General features: G+C 34.1%; 1 protein-coding gene across 14 annotated transcripts in view; it reads right to left on the bottom strand.

The window, feature by feature from the left end:
- Tbc1d5 (TBC1 domain family member 5) overlaps positions 1–19667 on the bottom strand; it is a 630984-nt gene that overhangs the window by 254569 nt on the left and 356748 nt on the right. For 11 of the 14 annotated variants that reach the window (XM_087181487.1, XM_087181488.1, XM_087181481.1 and 8 more), the window contains 4 exons: positions 13597–13705; positions 12054–12143; positions 11883–11957; positions 10461–10528 (listed from right to left, as the gene is read on the bottom strand). In XM_087181487.1, coding sequence (XP_087037613.1) covers positions 10461–10528; positions 11883–11915 — 101 coding nt within the window. In that variant the 5' untranslated portion in view covers positions 11916–11957; positions 12054–12143; positions 13597–13705. The remainder of the gene's footprint in view (positions 1–10460; positions 10529–11882; positions 11958–12053; positions 12144–13596; positions 13706–19667) is intronic. The other 3 variants (XM_087181491.1, XM_087181485.1, XM_087181490.1) reach the window with 1 other exon arrangement.

Below are 19667 nucleotides of genomic sequence, written 5' to 3'. Positions count from 1 at the left end.
AAGTACAACTCCCAAAGCTGAGAAACACTGCATTAGAATATACAAATCCAGAACCTGTACTCTAATAAAATGGAAAATTCAGAAGAAATCTATAAATTCCAAAATACATCTGAATTACCAAAGATGAATCAATAAGATATAAAAATCCTGAGTAATCCAGTGTCAATCAGTGAAACTGAAGAATAAACAACCAACTAAGAAAAGCCCAGGTCCCAGTGGCTTCACTGCTGAATTCTATAAGAACTTTAGAGAAAATCTAACATCAATACTCCTCCAACTTTTTAATGAATTAAAAAGGGAAGCAGTATTCCCAGAGTCATTTCTGGAAGCATTATCCTGATTCCAGAAATGGAAAAGAACTCAACCAAAAAAGAAAAAGACAAGCCAATCTGTTTAATGAACATAGATACAAAAATCCTCAATAAGATACTGGCAAACAGAATGGAGTAAATCATCAAAAAGATTATACATCATGACCAAGTAGGATTCATTCCAGGGATGCAGGGGTGGTTCAACATATGCAAATCAATGAATGTAATGCATCATATAAACAGAAGCAAGGACAAAAATTGCATGATCTTCTCAATAGATGCAGAAAAAGCATCTGACAAAATCCAACATTCTTTCATGATAAATATCCTATATAGGAATAAAAGAATTTTATCTCAATTTGAAAAAGCCATCTATGACAAACCAACATAATACTAAACAGAGAGAAGCTGAAAGCTTTCCTTCTATGATCAGGATATAATCTATAATAAGACAAGGATGTTCACTATCAATACTTCTGGTCAATATAGCTCTCAAAACTAGCTAGAATAATTAGACAAGAGAAAGAAATAAAAGGGATATAAATATGGAAGAAAGAAGTTTAATTATCATTATTTGTAGATGACATGATCCTTTATATAGAAAATGCCAAGAACTCCACCAAAAGACTTCTAAACTAATAACCAAATTCAGTAGTAGAGTAGGACACAAAGTCAGGACTCAAAATCAACAGCATTCTTGTATACCAATAACAAACTCAGTAAGAGAGAAATTAGCATTATAAAAAATGAAATACTTAAGAATTAACTTAACCAAGGAAGTGAAAGACCTCAGCAACAACACACTATAGTACTCTGAAAAAGGAGATTGAAGAGGACATCAGAAAATGGAAAGATATCCCATGTTCATGGATAGGCAAAAGCAATGTATTCAAAATGGCCATGCATCCAAAACTGTTACATAGATTTAATGCAAGCCCAATCAAATTATCAGTAGCATTCCTTATAGAACTGGAGAAAGCAGTCCTCAAATTCATATGGAACCAAAAGAAACCTAGAATAGCAAAAGTAATTCTGGACAAAAAGGCTAATGGAGGGGGCATCATGATTCTGGACTTTAAATTATGCTATGAAGCTTCAGTGATAAAAACAGCAAGGTACTGGCAAAAAAAACACCCCAAAACAAAACAAAACACAGACTTATGGCTCAATGGAACAGAACAGAAGATGCAGTAACAACTCCAGAAACACTCAGCTACATTGTCTTTGACAAAGGGGTCAAATTCTTTCACTGGAGGAAAAACAACCTCTTTACCAAATGGTGCTGGGAAAACTTGCTATCCACATGCCTAAGATTGAACCTATACCCATATTTACCATATACTAATCTAAATCAAAGATCTAAACATCAGAACAGAAGAACTTAATCTGCTGAAAGACAAAACAGATGAAACACTTGAAGATAAGTATAGGCAAAGACTATCTGAACAAAACCCCAATTGTGAAAGAAATAATGCCAAGAATCAACAAATGAGATCACATCTATTATGGCTTATATCTAGACATCCCCCAAAGCCTCATGCATTCATAGGTATGTCTTTTGGGAGGTGGCAGGATCATAGGTCGCCGATGCTGGGTTAAGGCTGTATGAAATATGGACTAGTCCCCTTACTGGATTAGCACAGTGTGGCTAAATAGATTTACTGAAGAGGGAAGCCCCATCCTGGATGTGGGAGGCACAAACTAATAGGCTTACAGACTGGATGGGATATAAAGGAACAGAAAGAAGTCAGGTTCTTGGCTTCCTGCCTGCCATGCCATGGGCTGTTTCTTCTCTGTCATGCCCCTCTGCCTTGAAGCCAGCTGATTATGGACTGAAACCTCTATAAATTGTTAGCTAAAATAAACCCTTCTTCCTATAACTTGTGGGTGTCAGATATTTTGTCCCATCAGTGAGAAGATAATCAAGACAACTGAAAATTACAAAGCTTCTGCACAGCAAAGGAAACTACCAAGAGTGAAGAAACAACCTACAGAATGGGAAAAAATTTTTGCCAAATAGTCTTCAGACAAAAGACTTAATATCTAGAATATATAAATAACTCAAAAAGAACTAGACCCCAGAAATTTAAAGATTCAATCAAATAAAGGGCATCTAACATGAATAGAAACTTCTCAGATGAAAAAATACAGATGGATAACAAATATATGAAAAAATATTCAATATCCCTGGCCAATTGAGAAATGTAAATTAAAACAACACCGAGCTTCCATCTCACTCCAAAAAGAATGGCTATTACCAAGAAATCAACTAATAACAAATGCTGGTGAGGCTGCAGGAAAAAGAAATCTTTCTTCATTGTTGGTGGGAGTGTAAACTCATATAATCATTATAGAAAAAGGGAGGTGGAGGGAAAGGAAAAAAAAGAATTGAGATGTGTAATGTACATATACTAATTCCCTATAATGAATGTAGTCATTTTTTACTGCAAATATGTACCACTAATAAAAATTAAAGTTTAAAAAATCCAGACATCCTTTGATTTAGCTTCTACTTTTTTTCTGAGATAAGATCATTTATGTTTCTGTGCCACTTGCTTCACTGAGTATTTTACACAGACAGTAGTTAATAATGTTTTCTGAACAGAGAAAGTATTAAACCTAGGCAAATAAAATCAACAAAAATTATAAAGCAGTGGAGTGACCTTTTCCATAGTCACAATAAGTTATATTTGCTTACTCAAATCATATTCTTTTTCAGCTTCAACTTTTCATGTCCAAAAATGAAAGGATTTAACTAGATAACCATCATCAACACAAATGCCCACTATGGAAGAATATGGAGACACTTAATATAAAAAGCCAGAAATCAAGAAAACCTAGGAGAACAAACAGAAATATTACATATAACTTTAAAACATTGTTCTAATATGCATAAAAAAGACACAGTCTTCTGTTAATCTTCAACTTCTAAATTAGAATTTAGAACTTAGAATCTTTGACTTCTAAGACAGTAGTGGAATATATAATTTCTCAAGGAGTAGTTGCTGAATGAATAAATCACCCCCAAACCTACAAAAAATGGACCAATGCAAAAGGAAAATTAATTCTATGATCTCAAGGACTCAAGATGAGAAGATTAAGCAGAAGAGCCTAAGCAGAGTATTGTTGTCTTTAATTTGCTTTTGCAATTAATAAAAAACAACATACAGCTCTCAAAGGCCTTAAAAAGGAAGGGAATACTTGTTTTAATCACTTTTCTTTTTGCTGGAGAAAACACTGAAAAAACACAACTTAAAGGAGAGGCTTATTTTCGCACAGATTTTTGGTCCATGGTCTGGCTCCAGGCAGAAAAAGCATGGTGGAACGGTCTGGGTAGAGGAAAGCTGCTCACATCATGGAGGCAAGTAGGCAGAGACCCAGAGGTTCAATCAAATACTGAAAAATCTTTAAAGTTTTAAAAAAGCTCATACATTAGAATAAATGTATGTTAAGAATTTGAATGCTTATATGAAACAGAAATGGGAAATACAGTATATACTTTAAAACAAGGGCAGTATAAAAATACTTATTTCTAAAAAAACATTATAAATACACACACACACACAGAGTCTGTCAAAAAATATATATACACACACCTCAGCAGTCTGCCGTACTAATAAATGTTTAGAAGCTAACGGCTACCACTTTGACCACCTCCCAGAGGCCAAAGGTAACTTGTATGAATCTCATGATATCTCAACAATTTTAGTATTAAAATATTTATGAAAGGGCCAGGGACGTAGCTCAGTGGCACAGCACCTCCTGGCAAGCATGAGGTCCTGAGTTTGATCCCGGTACAAAAAAATAAAATTATACAAGTTTTTATTTTCCTTGTTTATACATTTTTTGGTGGCGCCATCCTCCCCCCTCTAAATACACACAAACACACACACACGAGAAAAATTGTTTTGTTTTTACCTTAAATATGAGACAAGGAAGGACTACAGGCTATTGTATAGAAGAACTATTTCTTGTGTTCCTGAAAATCTGTTTTCCCCCTCTTTAATATTTAAGTAACACACACATGGGTTGCTGACAACTCTTAAGAGAGCGGCTTGTGTTGTAGTTTTCACTTTCTCGGCTGTGAACAAGTGCATATGTGAGGGCTGGTCGTGCATGCACAAGCATGTACTTAGCCTGCATTAAATAAAATCACAACACAACACCAAGTACATCCACTCATTCATGTGTGCCTGGAGTCCACCTCAAGGAGACTGAAAATATAAATACAAGCTGCTATTTTGGTGTGATCACATGAATATGGCAGCTTGTATTTTTTTTTCTCCTTAACATTTTAACACTGGGCAGATTGTCTGCATTAACACACACCAAAATCAATTCTGCTCTAAAATAGCTTGTAAAATCCTCCTTTCCCTGAGGAATTTGTTTTTTATTTAAATAAAAATGGGCTTGGAGGAAATTCTGCAAAAAATGCCAACATTTAGGGCATCATAACTTTGTAAATTGTGACAATCAATGGACCAAAGAGCTTGGAACATTTCTGCCAAAATGGGAACTGAGAGGAAGACTGTTTTTAAAAATCAATAAACTCTGTAAAATCACTTTTGTGTACCACGCACATAAAAAACTTTCAACTGTAGTCTAAGTTACCAGCTGCACATTACAATGTAACATAAAACCTACATTTTTCAAAAATCTTAAAAAAGACTTAATCAGTATGAAAATTTCTCTTTACTTAAGAGGAAAGGAAATAAAATGTAGATATTCATATCATGTACTATACAGAAATAAAAAAACAATGAATTATCCTGATAGTGCTGTCCAATAGAACTTTCTGTAATGACAGAAATTACACATACACATGTACTGTCTAATACAGTAGCTATTAGCACATGAATGTAGTTATTGTGAATGAAGGCTGAAATTCTAATTTTATTGAATCCTAATTTAAATTTAAATAACCACATGTATCTAACAAACTGGACAGCACACATTAATGAATCCTGACAATACCAAATGACAAGATTTAAAAACAAGAAGAACACAAAGTTTGCCTAAAGTATATGTGAAGCTTGGCCTACCTGTAAACTATAAGAAAAGGAAACATTAAAATGAGAAAGCTGCATCTTAAAAAAAAAAATCTAACAACATATGTACATTCAGGTAGGGAACAGTAATCAACTAATAAGTGAGCTACCTAAAATTAACTAAATAACTAAAAATAAAAAATATCCCAAACTAAAGATGATGATAAGTATATCCAACAGATAATCAAATTAATTTCAAAATACATTTTAAATATGGTCACAGGAACAAGGATACAATAAAGAATTTTAATCATTTAATTCAAGAGAGAAAGAGAGCACATTTGAAGAGACCATTTGGCAACAGCTTAATATGTTAATCTACAAATGATATTATAGATGCTGTATATATATATTTTTAGATAAACCTTGATAGACCAAATAACATACTTCTTTGGCATTTAATATGGAAATGATATTCCATCCTGAACTCATTATTTCCCTTCATTTTAAATAATACTAAAATTCAGTATTAATGTTAGAGCTCTGAAACTTGGTAAAATTTGTTCAGAATAGATAATTCTATTTCTAAATCAGAAATACAATAAATTAGAAATTCCTTGATTTACCTATTGACTATTACGTATTTTTCAGTAATAAAAATGGGAATAGTAACAATTCCATTAAGATATGGAACAAGTAAATGAATACAAAACACTTTGAGCCAAAAAATACTTTTCAAATTATTGGAAGAGGAAGAGTATACTTAATATAGTGACATATTCAATCAAATAAATTCAATAATGACAAAAAACATAGCTTATAAGATCAAATTATTTTGTTTAAACTTACAGTATAAGGTTGGTCACAGGAGTATTTTTACAAGTATGCTTATGTCTCTGAAGACTGAAAAGATGTTATAGAATATAACTGAAATTAAGAACACTGATTGTCAGTGATATGATTCATAAGTAGTGATGATTTATTAAAGCATCAACTTGGCAAAGTCCAATGAGACTCAAAGAAGACTAGGCCCCATGTGTCACAGGGGCTTATCATTAGCTGGAAAGATAAGACCTGGGCTAACAATAGAGTTTTTATATATATTGTTGCTATTATGACAGTAGTTATCCTTAAATTGTAAGGATATATGTCATATTTTTATCTTGGTATAATCAGTGCCTGGGACCCTCAATGGATTAATATAAATGTACTGAAAGTATTAGCAGATGTACCTAATACAGGCCAAACCAAATTAAATAATGTCATCAAAAAGTTTTAAGAAAATAAGTATAAAATAAGCACAAATTACTTATAATTTATTTTTTGGTACCAGGGACTGAACTCAGGACCTTCCGCTTGCGAGGCAGGAGTGTTGCCATTGAGCTAAATCCTTGGCCTTAAAATTATATAGACTTGAAAATGCACCATGGACACAGTGATGACAAACTCAGGCCTTAAAGTTTTTGAGGAATCCAACAGGGAGCACTGGAAGAAAGCAGGGATCCAACAGAAGAGAACATTGAAAATTGCAAAGCATGGAAAATGGAAACCACAGAACTTACTCTTGAAACAATGCCAGAAGCACAGATCTAAAACTGAACTGGTTGTGGGTTAGGGAAGCTGGGTACAATCATTCTCTATGTAGGCCATAGAGAACTGCAGGTTTTGGATTATGCAAATAGCAAGACTATAAATCTGCATTGAGAAGAGTATTTGGGCGGCAGTAATACATGGAACGGAATGGATGTGGAATGATACTAGATCCTATGTAAGAGGTTGCAGGTAAGAGGCAAAAAGTTAATCACTTCTCAGCCTTTTGGCTAAGTGAAGGGGCAAAAAGTAATGCAAAGAGCAATAAAACTGGAACAGAACTGATGAATGTGAGAAAATTACATATAATGACACCCTAATTTGTATTTACTCTACTCTTAATTCCTTTTAATACTATACCTGTAGTCTAAGACATTTACATTACTTAACTTGGAATACTGATTAGATTCCTAGCTGCTATCTAGCTTCTATCCTTACATCCAAGTTCACCCTACTACATAGCAGCCAGAAGTATCTTTTTAGACATCATGCCTCTGACTCTATATCCTCCAACAGCTTCCCATCGCAACTGAAATAAGATCCAAATTTCTTACTATGGTCCATGTTATGGCTTGTGTCTAGATGTCCCTCCAAAGATTCATGCAGTCATAGGCGGGGCTTTGTTAGAGGTGGGTGGATCTAGAGTGTGTGATGCTGGAATTGATTCACAGTGCAACGCTAGGCTCAAGGGGACTAGGATTAACAGTATGAATGCTACCTGCCCTAAGTAGCCTCAGCAATGAGAGAAAAATAACTAAGACAGTACAAAAGATGGTTTGGCTTTGCACTCTTCTCAGATTTTTGTCTTTAAATCACTTGGTTTTGGATCCCTCCACCTTTATTTGGTTCCTCTCAACAGAGTTCATTTTCACTGAGGGAGTTTGTACTGGCTGTTCCCTCTGCCTGGAATTTTATTCCCCTAGATCTTCACTTGACTGGCTTTCAAAAATTTTTCCATATCTCTGATCAAATGCCATTTTCTCTGATGTCTTCTCTAATCACTCTTCCCAAAGTAGCTATCTCTCTAGCTATTCTACCTCTATCTTATTCTTCAGAGTAATTTTCACCCCAATAATTGTTCTTTATCTACACATGCTTGTTGTCTCGCTCTTTCTCACCAGATGAAAATATACATGCTGTGATGGCTGAACCCTGCCTGTGTTATTTGCCGCTCTAATCTCCTCAATACAAAAGTCAAGGCTGGAATACAGTAGTTTTAAAAACAATAAACATGTTTTAAAAACCAAAGTTCTTATCAGAGATGTTAATGAACAAGTAACATTGTGTACATTTCTCTGAGTTGTATTCTTGTTTTATTATCAGTTGCTTCAAAGACTGAATTAAAAAACAGATTTTTAGATCACATAATGCCTTAAAGAGATGCAAAGCAGTAAAATTATTCAAGCTATTCAGCTTTTGTGATTAAGCAATTTGGTGGCTTTAAAATACAACTAACTGCTTTATCTTACAGGCTACATTCTGTGCCACAGAATTTAGACAAGAGAAGACATGTAAACTCCTTCTAAACCAAGACAGGGTCACAGGAAATTCTTCAAGGGAAATAAAAATGTAACCTTCCCCATCCATACTATGAATGATAGGTTCTCCTCGTTGCTGTCACTGAATCTTAGGGTTGCAATTTAATTAAAACATATTAGTGGGAAATAAACTTTAAGAAAAAATTAGGACTATATGCATCTTGTATTTTTACAACTACCTAGAAAATATAAAATGAAATAATTAAAAGAGTACAACTTTCAAGAAATAACTTTATTACACAGTGAAGTAGAAATGTTTGAACTAAGTAAACAAAATGATAAAGAAGCTTCTATTTGGGTTTGCTGTCAGTTTATTTCTTCCCTCTTTTTTTCTATTTCTTTTAAACAATCTGGTCCTATGGCCTCTGAGAGTGTGACTCTACAGCTTTTCCATTTAACAACTATGGAGAGATGGATTATAATCGATCTTATTAGACACATCAATCTGAAACTGTCAATTTTTAAAAGAGGAAACTTTACAGTTTGGTTAGCTATATACACCATATATTTTGTTTCTATAAGGGCTGTTTCATTGCCACTAGCGAGTAAATTCTTTGTTTTATTCAAATATTTATTGTGTGCACCACAGTGGTACTCTACTTCCTGAAATCAGATACTAGAGAGATCAAGCACTGTCACCTGACATCTTTGAGTAGCTTCTCTATAAAAATGGGTTATTCCTGAATTAATGGGTTATGCAAGATAACCAAAATTACCTCATACCTCCCAGCCTATATGCTACAGTTAGCTAGAGGTTTGTTGAGCTCTGAACACACAACAGTTTCTGAATTATTTTTACTTTAAAATAGCAACTTTCATCTGGTAGATATGTAGTGTAACTCAATAGTAGTCTATATCATCTGATTATTCAGTGACTGGGACATGGAAAAAGATAAATGTCAGAAAGCCAGAGGCCTCAACATTGTAAAAGGGTTGACAGGAGTTGAACTAGCAATGGAGCACGCAGGTAAAGCTGCAAGGTCTTGGAGGATGCCACTAGAATACTCATATCTGTGTAGATAGCCAGCTCATCCAAATATAATGATTATATTAACATTATGTAATGCTTTATAGTTTCAACACCTAATTACTGCTATTACTACACATACTGACTGAGGATTTTTAATACAAAACCAAAGTCCAAACTTTTGAGCATTTATATGATGCTCCAAAAGTTTCTAATTATGGAGTATTCTGGATGTTGAATGCTTGGATCAGAAATGATGAACTGGTAAACTCTATGCAAATATTCCAAAATTTGAAAAAAGAAAACAAAAATTAGAAATCTGAAATGCTTCTAGTCCTAAGCATTTCAAATAAGGCATACTCAACTTGTACTCAATCTATAAAAATCCTGTGAAGTCTTACTAAGTTTATTCCCATTTTAAAGAAAAAGAAATTAAGGAGAAAGATGTGGAAAATAATCTTTCCATGACTACAGCATAATTAGCTAGAATACATTCTGGGGTCTCTGACATCAATTCTATGTACTTCCCACCATATGACTAGAAAAGATGAGGTCCAACATATATAAGCCATAGACATTAACTGTGCAACAAATAAGAAATTGGTCTCTCACATGGTAAAAACTGAATAGCTTTAGAGAGAACCTGCAAACCTGAATAGCTCCAAATGAAAGAGAAATGAGAAAGATGAAAATAATTATTGTCATTTTAAAAGTAATTTGGCTAGAAAGGGATTAAAATAAATAAAGTAAGAGGTAAGTAATGATTATACAACAGCCTGATGAGATTCATATGGCTTCAAATAATTGCTGAAAAATGAAAAACAGATTAAATGTATTTAATATCCTAAATATTATAAAGATAATTTATTTTGAAAAAAAGGAACACAGCATCCTATAGTTTCAGAATGGAGTATAGTCCTTATTATCAAAGTTTGGTCAAAACACTGCTATTGATACAAGTAGAATATGATAGTCAATTAAGGCTCCTCTATAGATTTTATATTTTGCTAAAATTACAAAGAAGTAACAACAATTTGAATTACTGAAAGTAAAAAGTTCTACTTACGTTCTTTTGACATCTTGTTCAATCATTGATCGAAGTTCTTTATCTTGGAAAAATTTGTTCCAAAGACTCTGAAATACGAACAACCTAATTAAAATAATTTCACATCTTTGCTTGACTTTTATGAGTTCAATTTAATAATTTAAGTGATTAAATTTATGCTCTTTTATACTCTCAGTTCAGAGTTCTCAGACAGGAAATCTGAGATTGGGATAATTCTTATTAAAATCTAGTTTAATCTCAAAAGCACATCTTTATTCTAACATCAATACTTCCAATTTGATATTACTGTATGTATTTTTAAAATTTCGATTATCTCCATAAAGTGAATGACCCTTTTCACTGCTGAATACATGTTCCTACTCCTATAAACACAAAGGTGCCTGGATTAGAATAGAACCCATGGGCTAAGTCACAGGTTGAACCATATTTGAATTTCCAATGTATTAAAACAGATATCCATCGTTTTCTTTAAAGCTTGTTTTTATAATATAAAAGGCTTTTATGTAGGTTTTGAAATGTGATCTTAGGTAAAGTTTTAAAAATTACTTAATATTTTAGATTGCTATACCAAAGACTATATTATGCTAATTATACCAGGAAAAAATATGGAAAATATGGAAAAATAGGAAAAGTGTTTTTCTTTTCTCAGCTAAATAGGAATTAGAGTAGCAACAATTAAAGTTATACAAAATTTACTCAATCTCTCTTAATTAACACACACATCCCTGCTTTCAACATTGGGTTTGACCCCAGGGCCTCACATGTGCTAGGCTGGGGTTTTAGCCCTGAGTTCTATCCCTAACCCATAAATTATTAAAAATATCTAAAGTAATAATTATTCCTGGTCTTCACTGGAATATGAGTAGAGGTAGCCCTGACCTTTTTCCTGACCTCTTTAAAAACTTCTTCACATACCACAGATATGTACTTCTTCCTTCCTGAGAGATGGTTCTGCTAAGTGGAATACCATTCTCTCTTCTCTTCTCATGTACAGGTTTTCTTTAGCTGCCCCAATTCCTACTGTAAATGGATTAAGACAGTGCAGTCCTCCTAAGTATGCTCTTCTATCTTACTCTTAGTTCTTACACACCACTGAGATTTCTCTATAGTGCCATTCTAGAGAAATAAATTATAAACTTCCTATAACACAATACACAAGTACACCACAAAAATATTGCTATCAGGTTTTAGGTAGTATATATGGAATATAGAAAATACTTGGCATGAAATATATTTTTTTCCGTACTTATTTTGAATCAGTCACATAAGCATAATCTTATAGGTAAAAGAGGTTGAGATAAAAATAAAGACAAGGCCAGGGATTTAGCTCAGTGGCACCACGCCTGCCTTGCAAGTGTAAGATTCTGAGTTCAATCCCCAGTACCCAAAAACATAAATAAATAAATTAAAGACAAACTCTACCCCTTCATCCTGTGAAAGGGGATTGTTGATCATCAAATCATGCTGGCCAACGACCTTCCTGGGGTTTGTGATACGCTGGTAAAGAAATAAAACACATACATACAAGATCAGAGGCTACTTATCTGTATACATAATAAAATAGTTCATTAATTACATTTATTATTTACTTACTATCTCTTTAATGTTGCTATACCATGATCTTAATTCTTTAATTTTACTTATCCACTGACTTTTATCTTGAGGAAGAACACAAAGAAACAGCTGTCAAGGCAAAAAAAGATAAAATTTTTGTAAAAATTGTAGAATCTCCAAAAAAATCGAAAGATATGTTTTTCATGAAATTTCATATGTATAGCATCATTTTAATTTCAATTCCCAGTAATTTATATTTGGGAATAATTAAGAAACATACAATTAGAAAATTCAAATACTAACCAACCAAAGGCCAAGGCCAAGATCTCAAAAGCTACATCCCAGAACAAAATCAAGGTCGCTTCCAGATTAGTGTTAAAAATGAAGAAAAATTCTCTTTGAGGTTCAAGTAAAATTTCCATTGTGCTTTCTAATCTTACTGGGAGTGATAGAGAGTTATTAAAGAGCATAAGGTCTGATTAGTAATTTCTAGGTTTAAGATTTTTCTTAAAATAAGCAGTTAAAGGATAGAGAAAAACACTTTGAGTACTGAAGACACAGCCTATGAAATAGTCATTCTTTGTACAGCAGAAATGTAATTTACAACTAGCAATCAGCTTATGAAAATAACTATTCTTAAAAAGACAAATTTGATTTAATTTAGCTTACTACAACATGAAAATAAATTTGGATTTAGGTTTATTTTTAGGAAATGGAGGATACTAAAAGTTAAACAACAGGGAATGGGGGTGCGGCACAAATATTTGTATACAAATACTCTAGCAGCAGGTTTCCTGCCTTTACTGCTTGCATCTAACAGAAGAAAAATGTATTTTAATTATCAATTCTAAATTATTAAATCTACAACTGTCTAATATATCATGCATTTCTTGCTGTCTTGATTTGCACAGACTCCGTATGCTCAATTTATGCAGATAACCCTTAAAACTTTTGATAGAAGTCATTTTAAAAATAAGACTAAACCTAAATTAATTCATTTTTGGAGACCAAAATGGGACAATTTTTCAAAGCAATTAAAAAGATAACTGTAGATTATTATTCCTAGTTTTGGCAAGCAATGACCCTTTCCCTCAGAAGGAAACTGACCCAATTTCCTTCCTCTTCTCCTTCTTATTGTCCTTCATTTTGTGTTTCTAGCAAACGAAACATAAAAATCTTTTGCATTTATTTTTATGAAGGAAAAATGGAAGATGACTAAATGAAAACATTTGACATAATAGGAATCTGAAAGTTTTCTACCACCCCTACTTCTGCCCAGCTTAAAGAATTTCTGTAAAAGCTTCTAGGTAATATAATGGTGTTGCTCTGAGATTTGTGCCATCAAAAAGAGATGACAAGATAGTTATTTCCAATGATTCTTTTACACCAGTTATTCAAGACCAAGGTGGTTCAACCTTATTAGTTAATGTCTTATGAAAAAATTGGGATCAAAGCCTTTTGGAAAATTCTATGATACCCCCACCCCTAACCCCACACCAACTGCATGGGTAATCTTCCAGGGCATCAGGTAATGTGTTGATATATTGCAACCACAAACTGTAAATAAACATTTTTCTCTTACCTTCCAGCAAATGCTGCGGAACCTGCTGCTTCTCAGCTGCCCATTAATCCCCTTCTGCCTTATTGTTGCCAAGTAATTGTTGTTTACAAATAGTTCTTCCCATTCTTTCCTATTTGAAAGAAATCAAAGCATGGGAATCCTTTTGTAAAAATTCTTCTGCTTGGATAACAGTGCCATAGAAATTATTTTTAAATAAATCTAAGAAATGTAACTTTTAAAATGTATATATTTAGTTGTTCTCTGTTTCTAAATGCATGGCTGTCTTTTGGACACTTCTTCTGTAGATTTAATGAATATGTAGATAGCTATAATTATGCCAGCTACTGAAATTCATAATGTGTATGGAGGCTATTCCATTTCCTTTAAAATGCTGGTATTGCAGTTCAATGAATAAATAAGAAAAAGATGAATATTAAAAATATATGACTGATATGGACACTGACAAAGATAAACCTGCTCCAAAAATATAAAACAAAAAAGTATGCTGTTGATTATACTGGCTTCTCACTAGAAATATATTTGAATAAAAACATTTCTTTTTAATGGTAGGCTGAGTATTTACGTACAATAGAAGACAACTTTCAATTGTTGGTGCTATTTACTACTGAAATTGCTACAACTTCTTTACACATGATCAGTTTTAAAATTTTAACAGGTGTGGGCAACTATGAAGAAAACATAAAAAAAACAAAAGACCTCACTGTAAAAACTGTTAAATGCAAGCCTGTATACCTTGCAGTACCTATGGCTGAGTAGATAAACAACTGAAATATGCCTCCCAGGCATGCAGACACCAGGGGCCTAACACCTGTGCCTCATTAATATACAAGTAAATCTGCTCTACTGGGAAACAATTGGAAATTAATTGTCCCAAACCATTTACTGAGTCTAAATAAAGGAAAATCAGACCTATATTCCCAGCATCTTGTACCAAACTAAACATTCTGAATCATTTGTCAATAGTTGAGGCTACTGAAATCAGCTTCATGAAATTACTCTCAAATTCTATGATGGCACAATAAAATTAACTTATAATTTAAAATATATTTCCAAAGCTGAAAACCTATATACAATTTTTTTTAGAAACTTTCCTAAAAAGAAAGTCAATAAAACCATCAGTCATTTTCCTATATACATGCAGTTGTCACAGGCCAGATCCCTCTCATTTGGAGAAAGGACAATTTTGCATACTGTGCTTACAGTCATGAATGTAACCAACTATAAACCAAAGCCTGACCACAGGGCAAGATGCATCTTTCCCCGAGTTCCAGAAAAGTGATCAAAGACAATGGCACATTCCCTACTGCCACCAGGAGGACTTCTATCCTGCAGCACTGATCCCCAGGCACAGAAAGCCTTCTGCCCATAGGGAGCTGTGGCTAAGTGTTTCCAGCACTACTCCAGAAAAATTTTTTCTCATCACTTTATTAATAAAAAAATTTTAATTTGAATTTATATTGTTAGTAACACTGATCATTCTTCCTTTCCTGTCCTTTGATGATTTTAAGCAGTGTAAGACAGCAGTTAAGAGCATGGAACCGAGAAAGTCACAATTTTTAGATCAAAAGGCCAGCCATATAGTTAGAAACTACACAGTTCACTAGATACTTACTGCCTATGCCAGCATGAACAAGTGCCCTAGGTCCCTTATCTGTGAAACAGAATGATGGTAGCTTCTATTTTAAAGAATTATAATGAGTATTAAAAAAAAATGAAGGATACACAACACATAACATTAAAAAAATAATAATTATTGTTAATGATTATAAAACCAGGGCCAGGAATGTAGCTCAGTGGCACAGCCCCTGCCTGGGAAGCACAAGGCTCTGAGTTCGACCAAAACAAAAAACAAAAAATAATTATTATAAAGCCATTTTATTTTAGGTGCCTTATTACTGTTATTACTGATTCAAGAGAGGGGAGTTTTTCATATACTAGAGACATCACACTTTTGTTAGGCATGTATTTTTTTTTTTTTTCCTGTCCCGGGGATTGAACTCGGGACCTTGCGCTTGCAAGGGAGGCACAGGAACCACTGAGCTAAATCCCCGGCCCCTTCTTGCTTAATTCTTGATCATTCAAGAACAAAGAAATATTTACTTAAACCTTGTTTGTTTTTCAATTTAACCCATTTGCAGCATCTATAATATTAAGTATTTTCAACTTCCAAACAACTTCAGACATATATCCATCTTTCATCTGTCCAAGTTTTATTCTTATCCAGTTTAATGTTTGAAGATGTCATAAACAACAAGTAGCTAAGCACATTAGAAAAGTACCTCTCAGAAATGGCTTGTAGTCTATGAATAAAAAATTTCAAATGTATTTTAAACCCAAAAAGGACAATCAGTTGTAAGAAACCAGGCACTTCCATGGCCTGAATATATCTATGATTCCAGCTGAGATAGAGAAGTATAAAACGGGCTGGGGATTTAGAACAGTGGCACTGTGCCTACCTCACAAACTCAAGGAATTGTGCAAGCACAAGGCCAGCTGGTGGCTAGCTTCACTGCCATCTTCACGAGGGAAGCTCACTTTTAAGGTCAAGTTACATACTGCTTATGTAATGAAGGATAATTATTTGTTATCTTGAATAACACCTTGTACCTTGATTACAGTGTTGGTCCAGAGAAAAGGAGACTGAGGCAAATGAATTAGAAACATCATCTCTGAAATTTACAATCATTTAAATTTATTCATGGCTACTTACAGTTCTAATTAAGGCATAACATCTCAAACTGATGAAAGCTGCAACAACAGAGGCACACAAAGGCCAAAGATAATCTATTAATTGTCCTTTTGGTCTATGGAATTGTGTTTCATCATTAAATTTTGACACAGAGTAAATAAAACAAATATTAAGTGCCTACTATGTGCTTAGCACTCATAAAGAGTTTTAAGAAATTATTAGTACATGTCTGCCGTACATGATCATTTATTCATGAGGAGGACTACAGCACATCTTAATTCTTTTTTACATCCTCTCTCCTCCACTCCCTCCCCTTCCCACTATTGGTCCTTTTCCTTTTTGCAAAAGATCTGCCTCCCTGCTATTATCTATCATTTATTTTGCTCTTTATATTTATTGGTTTCTCGTATAAGAGCAATCGTGATAAAAACTTGTGTGTATAATCTATTTCACAACTTTCTGGTCTCAAGCTTGCATCCATTTTCCTACAAATGACTCAAGTTTATCCATCTTTAAGGTACCATAATACTTCACTGGGTATAAATACATTTTCTTTATGTGTTCATCAGTTGATAGACATAGAGGCTGCTTCCAAGATTTGGCTATTATGAGTTGCAATGTTATAAGAAGGTATGGATCACCATAATATCATGACCTTAACTCTATCAACCAGATACTTAGAAGAGGACTCAGAGTCGAATGGAATTTCTAGTTTTTATTTTTTGAGGAAACTCCATCCTGATTTCCACAGAGTGTACTAGTTTACATTCCAACCAACAATGTAGAAGGCTCCTTATTCTCTGTAGCCTTGCCAACATTTGTTGTTACTTGATTTATGATGTCAGCCATTTTTTTTTTGGAGTAAAAGTTCAATGTTGTTTTAATTTGCATTATTTTAATGACCAGAGATGTTGAACATTTTTTCATGTACTTATTTCATGTACTTCTTCTGAGAAGTGTCTATTCATTTCACTTGCCCATCTTTTGATTGGTTCTTTTTGGGAGGGGGTCTAATTTTTTGAGTTCTTTATATAGTCTAGATATTAGTCCTCTGAGGAGTGGCTGGAAAAATTCCATAGGTTGTCTCTTAACTCTGTTGGCTGTTTCCTTTGCTGTACAGAAACTTCAATTTGATATGATCCCAATTATTTCTTGATGTTATTTCTTGTGCAACTGGGGTTCTGTTCAGAAAGTTCTTGCCTATACCCAAAACTTCAAAAGTTTTACTTATTTCATCTCTGGATGATTTTGTTTTAATAATTAAATTTTGATCCATTTTGATTAGTTTAGTACACAGTGAAACATATGCATAAAAAAATCTTCTGCATGTTAATAGCTGGTATTCACAACATCATTTGGGTTTTTTTTTGTTTTTTTGGTACCGGGGATCGAACTTGGGACCTTGCGCTTGCGAGGCAGACGCCAGAACCACTGAGCTAAATCCCTAGCCCCTCACAACATCACTTGTTAAAGAGGCTATCTTTCCTCCAGCATTTGGATCCTGTGTCAAAGATCAGATGGATGAATATGCCTAGGTTGTTTCAGCATTCTCCTGTTCAGCTAACCCACCTTTCTTATTGTGCTAGGACCATGCTGCTTTTATCACTGTAGCTTTGTTGTAACATTTGAAATCTGGAATTATGATGACACTTACTTTGCTCTTATTGCCCAGGAATGCTTTTGCTATTCTGGTTCTCTTATGGTTCCATTGAGATTTTTGATTCGTTATCTGAGGAATGCTGTTTGTATGTTGACTAGGATTGCATTCTATCTGTATGTCAGTTTTGAAAGTTGGCCAGTTTGACAATATTGGTTCTGCCTATTCAGGAACTGCAAACATCTTTGATGACTTCAATTTCTCTGATGTCTTCTTCAATTTCCTTTTTCAGAGCACTATAGTTTTCATTGTACAGGTCTTTCACTTAATTTTTCTTGAAGCTACTGTGAATGCTATTATTTTTGTAATTTTTCAGTGAGCTCATTATAGGTGTAGAGGAATACTATTGTTTTTTGGTGTGATTTTTGATAGATTTTCCTCTAATTTAGGGTGGCTGTTGTATATAATAGCTACCTTCTTTCCAACATGCCCCTACTCCCACCAAGAGTAACCTAATACTTGCCCTCCTTCTAGCAACTAGTGACGTCACAGGCTCCTCCAGTCCCTAGCCACTACCTCACCCAACCCCACCTCAACTCTTACAAGCCCCACCCCCACTCCTGTAAAAGGCACTTCCTGTTCTGGCCATATTGCTTTTGTCTCTCTTTTGTTCAGAGACAGACCGGCAGATTGTCCCTACAATAAAGGCTTGTTGTGGCCTGGTCTGGTCTTGGTTTTCGGCCTTTTACCTGACAATGTTGTATCTTGCTGCCTTACAAAATGATTATTAACTGTAGGAGTCTTTTGGTGAGATTTAAGTCTTCTATTTAGTGGATCATGTCATCTGCAAATAATGATAATTTGACTTCTTCTTTTCCTATACATATCTCCTTTATTTTTTTCCCTTGTCTGATTACTCTGGCTAATGTTTCCAGTGCTATATTGAATAGGAATGCTGATAGTTGACATCCTTGTCTGTCTGGTTCTTGATTTTAAAGGGAAAGCTGTTAGCTTTTCCTCATCTAATATGACGGTGGCGGTGGTTTAAAGAGAATTGGCCTGCAGTTCTCTTTTTCAATGGGGTCCTTGTCTAGTTTTGGAATCAGGGTAATGCTAGCCTCCAGGAATGACTTTGAGAGTACTCCTTCCCTTATAATTTCATTAAACAGTTTGAGGAACACTGGTGTTAGATATTTCCCTGAAGGTCCTGTAGAATTAGGGATAAATGTATACTGCTTCAATTTCATTGCCTACTACTCAAATATTATGAATTTTTATATATTCTTGGTTCAGTTTTGGTAATCTATTTATCTAGGATTCTATTTTATCTGGATTCTCCCAACTTACTGGAGTACAGGTTTTCAAAGTATTTGTTAATACAAATGCTGGAAGTGTCTATTGTGATTTCACCTTGTAAATTTCTAATTTTAAATTGGAATGATCTGAGTATTCCCTTTTTTTTAAAGTATGATGGGCTAAGGGTATTTTGTTTTCTTTCTTTCAAAGAACTGGTTTTGGAACACATTAATTTTTTGTATTGTTTCATTATTGTCTTAATTACTTTTCTCATTGCTGAGACAAATACTTGACAAAGTTAAAGGAGGAAAGGTTTACTATAGCTTACAGTTTGTAGAGGTTTCAGTTCATACATGGTTGGCTCCAAGGAAGGGTGGGCACAGGGGCATCACAGAGAAGAAATAGTTCACAGCAGCCAGAAGGGAGCAAAGCAGCAAGCTAGTGAAGCTGAAGCAGCAGCAGCTGCCTTGCCTCTCCCTTTTACACCTT

This window comes from Heterocephalus glaber, unplaced genomic scaffold, assembly GCF_053883595.1.
Source record: "Heterocephalus glaber isolate CG9 unplaced genomic scaffold, H.glaber_assembly_v1.0 deba00001472, whole genome shotgun sequence".
Taxonomy (NCBI): domain Eukaryota; kingdom Metazoa; phylum Chordata; class Mammalia; order Rodentia; family Bathyergidae; genus Heterocephalus; species Heterocephalus glaber.
This window is presented reverse-complemented; position numbering and strand designations above follow the sequence as displayed.